General features: G+C 43.1%; 1 protein-coding gene across 1 annotated transcript; it reads right to left on the reverse strand.

The window, feature by feature from the left end:
• Nucleotides 1–15: 15 nt before the first annotated feature.
• C16H5orf47 (chromosome 16 C5orf47 homolog) lies at nucleotides 16–5,223 on the reverse strand. Its single transcript, XM_058815613.1, has 5 exons — nucleotides 4,956–5,223; nucleotides 4,292–4,380; nucleotides 2,711–2,813; nucleotides 555–601; nucleotides 16–205 (listed from the first exon to the last, which is right to left on the reverse strand). Exons 1-5 carry the CDS (start codon nucleotides 5,221–5,223, stop codon nucleotides 179–181), a joined length of 534 nt encoding a protein of 177 aa, XP_058671596.1. The 3' UTR covers nucleotides 16–178.
• Nucleotides 5,224–6,000: the final 777 nt, after the last annotated feature.

Raw genomic sequence — 6,000 nt, forward strand, 5'->3', positions numbered from 1 at the left:
ACTGTAAAAACAAACCTCCTAAACAGCAGAAGCACAAACACCAAGAAAACAACAGAGAACCTGTGTTCCCTGAAGTCACTTTGCTGTCTTGCACTGACTCCAGGAAGAACTAGATCAAAATAAAAGCTTTCACTTTGCTTATATTTCCTTTGGGGCTGGATCTTCCTTTATTTCCTTGCTACACCCAGCCAAAGATGGACTCATCCTAGAGGAAAAAAGTGATAAAAGTGAGTTGGTACATTCCCATTAATATTAAAAAAAAAGTCTCTATATCAAGTGAGGCTTGTACTTTAGACCACCAGGGAAGGATTTAGATCAAGAAGAAGGCAAAATCCTCCCTTTGCCTTGGCAAAGCACAGAGCCCTCCCTGTGAGGATGGAGCTTCTCTGGCCCCAAATCTGAAATCTTGAAAATATTTGAGTTCCATGTCAGTAATACTTTAAAAAATAACTGCCACTTATTATAGTAACATTAAAAAAGACCAGTGCATGCTTTTAATATTATTAATTTAATATTTTAGGGTTTTTTTGACCTATAATAGACTGTCTACATACCCTGTCCAGGTATGCCCCATTCTGTGACCTCTGGGTCCTGTCAGAGCCTGCAGGAGAACATCAGGTGGAGGAAAATCATCATTTGCAGTCACATGGAATCTAATCTTAATTGCAACAGTGCAAGGAGTAAATAGGTAGCATTAAAATTCAAGTAGACTTTTGTTCTCTCAAAAACCCTATTTATAGAGGCAATAAAATGCAGCATTAATTTTATAGATTTATTAATCTAGGGAAAATTAAAAAAGAAGATAAAAATGAACCCAGTTTATTCAGACTTGTTGATCCCTATCTAAATAACTTCTAGAATTATTCCATTTGCTTCTTGATTAATGAAAAATTCAGATCAATAGGAGACTTATCTCCTAGATTTGATGTTGTGCAAAATCAGCTAATTAGAAAGAAGGTATTAGAATTGAGGGTTTTCACTGAAATAGGACTCAATAGAAGATTCTCAGTTAAAGCTCCTGAGAAAGAGGGTAAAATTACAATTAAGGATTGAGTAAGAGGGGAGGAGAAGGGATTGGTTGGTTGGTGAGATTTTTCAAGTCACTGCAATTATATATAAAGAAAATGCTCTTTCTCTAAAAGAAATGAGTGGCTGAAAAGGGGACAGGCCCTGTCCAGAAATCCAAGGTTAAACAGCACATGGTGATCCATCACAAACAGAAAAGCAGCCATTAGGGTAAGATGGCAAATCCACCCAGGAAATCATATATAAACAGAATTTGGGGGTTTTTTTCTTACAATTACTTGAAATCTAATAACCTAGTAAAGGTTTCTCCTCCTTTTTTCTTGATACTTGTTCTTCTTTTTCTTGAAATCAAACAGACAAATCCAGGAAGATTTTTTTAAAAAAAATTCACTGTCCTACATATCCATGGATGTGTGTCTTCCACATAGATATATGTCCAACATATAAATTAATAGCTTTGCACACACACTTCTGCAATGATCTCAGTTCTGGGAGAAAGCACATGGAACAGCTTCCATGGGAGGAGAGATTTATTAGATTGGAACTTAGCACAGCAATATGACAGAGGCCAATGGAACCTTGAATATGAATAGCACATGATGAATAATTAATATCATGTCATAATTCCAGAATTAATCAGGAATTGGGTTTAAAGCCAACAGAAGAAGTGTTTTTGCACACAATGCAAAATATTTGCACAATAATTGCAGAAGTTGTTGAAGCATATTTCAGTGGAATTTCTCCTATTCAATAACATCCACTGGGGTAGAGATTTCTGTTCTGAACCAGAATTGGACCTCTTTTCTCATGGAGAAGATTTTTGAGGGTTTATTTTCTTGCCATGTGTGTGGAAATCTAATCCAACATTTACCAAATAAGACACTGCCTGGAATGGTCCTACATTTTGGGATTCACCCCAACATGCCCCCATGTGGAAAATTTCCATCAGCACCAATGAAAGGGAAGAAAAAGTGCTGTGGCTGAAAGTGGCATTTTAAACTTGCCTGGTAGCTCTTCATGGATTAGTATATTCTTTTTCCTAATAACTCATCCAACTGTGAAGCCAGAAATTCCAATTCCATTTGTAAGCATACACTGTATTATCTTAAATTGTGCAGCAGCTACAATGCCTCTAATTGAAATTGGCTGAATGCAGAACACCAGTTTTAATTCCCAAGTCATTTTCCAGTAATGAAAGAGCTGCATTCAGGGCACAGAGTGAGAACATGTTCCATGGTTTTGTTAAATTGTGTCACAGCAACCTTTGGGGAGCATCTAATTTATTTATTGTATGTATGAAATCAACCACTATTTTCCTACGTGAAAAAATAAATTATTATTCATACAACTACTGCCTTGGACCCATCTGTGAATAAGTTTAATTACGTATTTCACATGTTCAGAAAAACTTGCAGATGTTTGATGTGCATATCTTTAATGTCAGACTGCAGCAAACACTTCCACCATCCTTCCTCCAAAATAACACGTACAAGACCCTCCATGAAACAAAAGGTTTTTTTCCAAAAAAGCTGGAAGTGCCTAAAGTATGGAATGAATTCCATTTGTGAGTTGTAAAACCTACTACCAAAAAACCAGCTGAAGGGACCTTAAACATTGGGATCTTCACTTGTATTAACAATTTGTTTTCTCTAGTAAAATAAAACATCAGCAGGTAATTTCCTACCTTCTCCATCCAACTGGCTGCAGGTCAACAGTCGACTTCTGAACCTTTCATTTTCCTCAAGCATTTTTGAAATCACTTTCCAGACCTTGTGCCAGACTTTGGACTGAAAGATAAAATGTGAAGCATCTAAAAAGTTTGCATTAAAACATCTACAGGGCAGAACTTTGAATTCCGCACAATGACTATGAAGTGCAGCTGGGTTTTTCTGTTGAGGACTGGGAAAGAAGGGAAGAAGGAATGTGGGACATATGGAAGAATCATCTCCATTTAGAAGTCAGAAACATAAATTCCTCCATGATTTTTCACATGAGATCTCCACCTCCTTTCTTGCCTAGAACTCCTGTGTTTATCCAGGACTTGAGAAGTGCCCTTCTAGATGAGCAAAGCTCATGAAAACATGTGTAGAGCCATTAAGCTTTTTCAAAGTCATCCAAAATGGTGGGCAAGAAAAGACTGTGTAGTTTTCCAGGAGCAAAATGTTTCCCATGTGAGAAACAGGTGTCCCTGCACATAGCAGGGAATGGAACTAGATGGTGTTTAAGGTTTCTTCCAACCCAAACAGCAGCAAAACTGAGGCCCAAACTCAGATTCCAGAATAGCAATGCTCTTGCCTATCTCATATCAAATCCACATTAATTCGTTTAGAGATGTTGAAAGCCTTTATTTCAGAGGCATAAAGCTCTGTCCATAGTGGATGCGTTTCAAATTTGTGCATTGGAAAGATTAAATTGGAATTGTGGGCAAAAGCAGAGGTGGCCTAACAAATAGAAATGGCTGTTGACACGCTGATGTTTGGACTATTGCTGGACCTCATCTGAGAAACTTGTTTAAATCTAAAGATAATTCCTTTCTCGAGGACATTTATTGCTAAAACATTCTATATATTCCTCATGTTTTTGAAGACTATTCAATGCACCAGGAGAGCCATATTCCAGGATGTTATTAGCTGTTCCTCTGCAGCTGGTAGCATTTTGCTGTTTTTAAATCAAGTATCTACGATATGGCTCTGTTCTAGTCCAGCTGATTACTTGTACTTCACACATTACAGGATCTCATAATGAGTTACTGCTTAACAAATGTTCCTGTTAAAATTTCAGGCATTTGTCGAACTACTGAACAGGAACAGAAACACATTTGTGAAGCAGAAAGTAATTCTGCAGTGCTCCAAGGATGGTGTTAATAGCTCAGGTTCCTGCCTTCGCTTATTTGTAACTCATGGGATTTCTTTGTTTAAAACATGAGAGGAAGAGGAGCTGCAGAGCTTTTCCCTGCTGGGTTTCACCCCAAGGTGTGCTGCACCCTGGCCAAAATCCAGCAAAGCATTTCAGTACAGGCTTTTTAAGTCAACAGCATACTCTCATTTTTCAAGGTAAGCACATACTTAAGTGCTTTATTGAATAAGAGCCAGAATTTTAAAGCCTCCAGAGGGGGAAGATAATACCATTTTTTCTTTTCTGTAAGTAAGGTTTTCAGTAACAGGCTACCAATTCCATCTTTTCATCTCCCTCATGCTCTCACACACAGAGAACAAGCAGCTTTCTCAAATGCCAAGGCAGCTAATTGAGCTGCCACAATTTATACCTTTTTCTTCTTTCGTTTAATGACTTTATCAACGTTTCTTGAAGGGATGGGAAAGTCAAAGGCGTCAGTCTTAGCCTCTCGAGCATCACCTAGAAAGAGTTTAGAAAGCATTTTTTGAGTATTTAGAATATGTTCCTAAGGAAGGTGTTGATCACTGGCACAGGCTGTCCGGAAAAGCTGTGGAAGTGTGCAAGACAGGCTGGATGGAGCTCTGGACAGCCTGATCTAGCAGAAGGTGTCCCTAGAAAGGGGGTGGAACTGGATGATCTTTAAGGTTCCTCCCAGCCCAAACTACTCTATGATTCCACAGAGATCCTTATTTCTGGTCACCGTACAGGGTATCAATCCTTACACCCTGCAGCTTGTTCCCTTCTTCTTTACTCCATTATAACCATGGGGCAAGTGAGCGTCTTTCAAACACCACAAAACAGATTGCAAAACTACACAGCACCCACACAGACAACAGGCTTCTGGGAGCTTTTAATTCCCTCTCTTTCCCAGAACTGGGCACGGCAATCGAGGTGTGCCAGTGCCCAGAACAGGGGAAGAATCACCCCCCACCCCGGGTTTTGCTGTTCCCGCTATTCCTAGTACAATTAAGACAACGCTTGAGCCACCTCCAGCCCTCGGAGAACCAAGGGGGCTGTCCCGGGGTCTCACGTACCGCGGCTGGTGCGGCTGCCGGCTCTCGCCTCGCCGCCGCTCCCCGCTCGCCTCCCGCTGCCGCCCGGCCTGGGACTGCGCCCGGCCCGCGGCTCCGGGGCGGCCCTCGGAGCCCCAGCCCGGCCCGGGGGGCTCTGCCCGCGGCTCTGCCCCCAGTCCAGGCGGATCACGGTGCCGCAGCGGTGCGAGCCGAAGCTGTTCACGTACACCAGCGGCACGGGCGGGCGGGCGCGGCGGCCGCTCTCCATCTGCGGCGGGGCAGCGGGCATGAGGAGAACAGGGGCTGGGGGCTGTGAGGGTAAGCGGGGATTGAGGGTTAGTGAGGAGAGGCGAAGGTCAGTGAGGGGAGCGGGAGCTGAGGGGAACCGGGGTCTGAGACTAAGTGAGGGAAATCGGGGGCTGAGAGGAGCCGCAGCTGAGGGGGCGGCGAGGGGAGCGGGGGACAGAGGAGGTCGATGAGGGGAGCGGGAGACAGTTGGGTCGGTGAGTGGAGCCGGGGACTGAGGGGAGCCGGGGACTGAGGGGCTGCATGTCCCCCTGTCCCTGGGTCAGTGCTAGAGTTTAGCACACATTGCTGCTGCCCGAAGCCATGTGTTGATATATTTCATGCAAGGTATTGATCTGTTTATACCAGTGGTAAGGGGGCTCCGGGCTAAAGGTTATTTGATGTCTTGTTTGTCTCCACAGCAGGGGAACCCTGGGCATCCCTTTGGTGTGGGTGCTGCTGCAGTACCTGCACTGATAACAGGGATTTCTTCTCCAAGCAGTATATCCGCTCCAGCCACGTGCCATGTGCAGAAAAATAATGAAACATCAAATACCTTTTTGTCCTTTAGGCAGCAACAGATGTGTGACGCTGACAGGATGCCTGGCAGGTCAGTCCAGCCCATGCAGATGCTCTTGGTCCCATTGTAGCCATGGGTTTGTTGGGTATGGACGGTGACAACTGGCATTCTCAAGGCACTGAAGAACTCCAGTCATAGAATCATGGAATGGTTTGGGTTGGAAGAAACTTTAAATACCATCCAGTTCCATTCCCTGCCATG

This window comes from Ammospiza caudacuta, chromosome 16 (genome assembly GCF_027887145.1).
Source record: "Ammospiza caudacuta isolate bAmmCau1 chromosome 16, bAmmCau1.pri, whole genome shotgun sequence".
In the NCBI taxonomy this organism is placed as follows: domain Eukaryota; kingdom Metazoa; phylum Chordata; class Aves; order Passeriformes; family Passerellidae; genus Ammospiza; species Ammospiza caudacuta.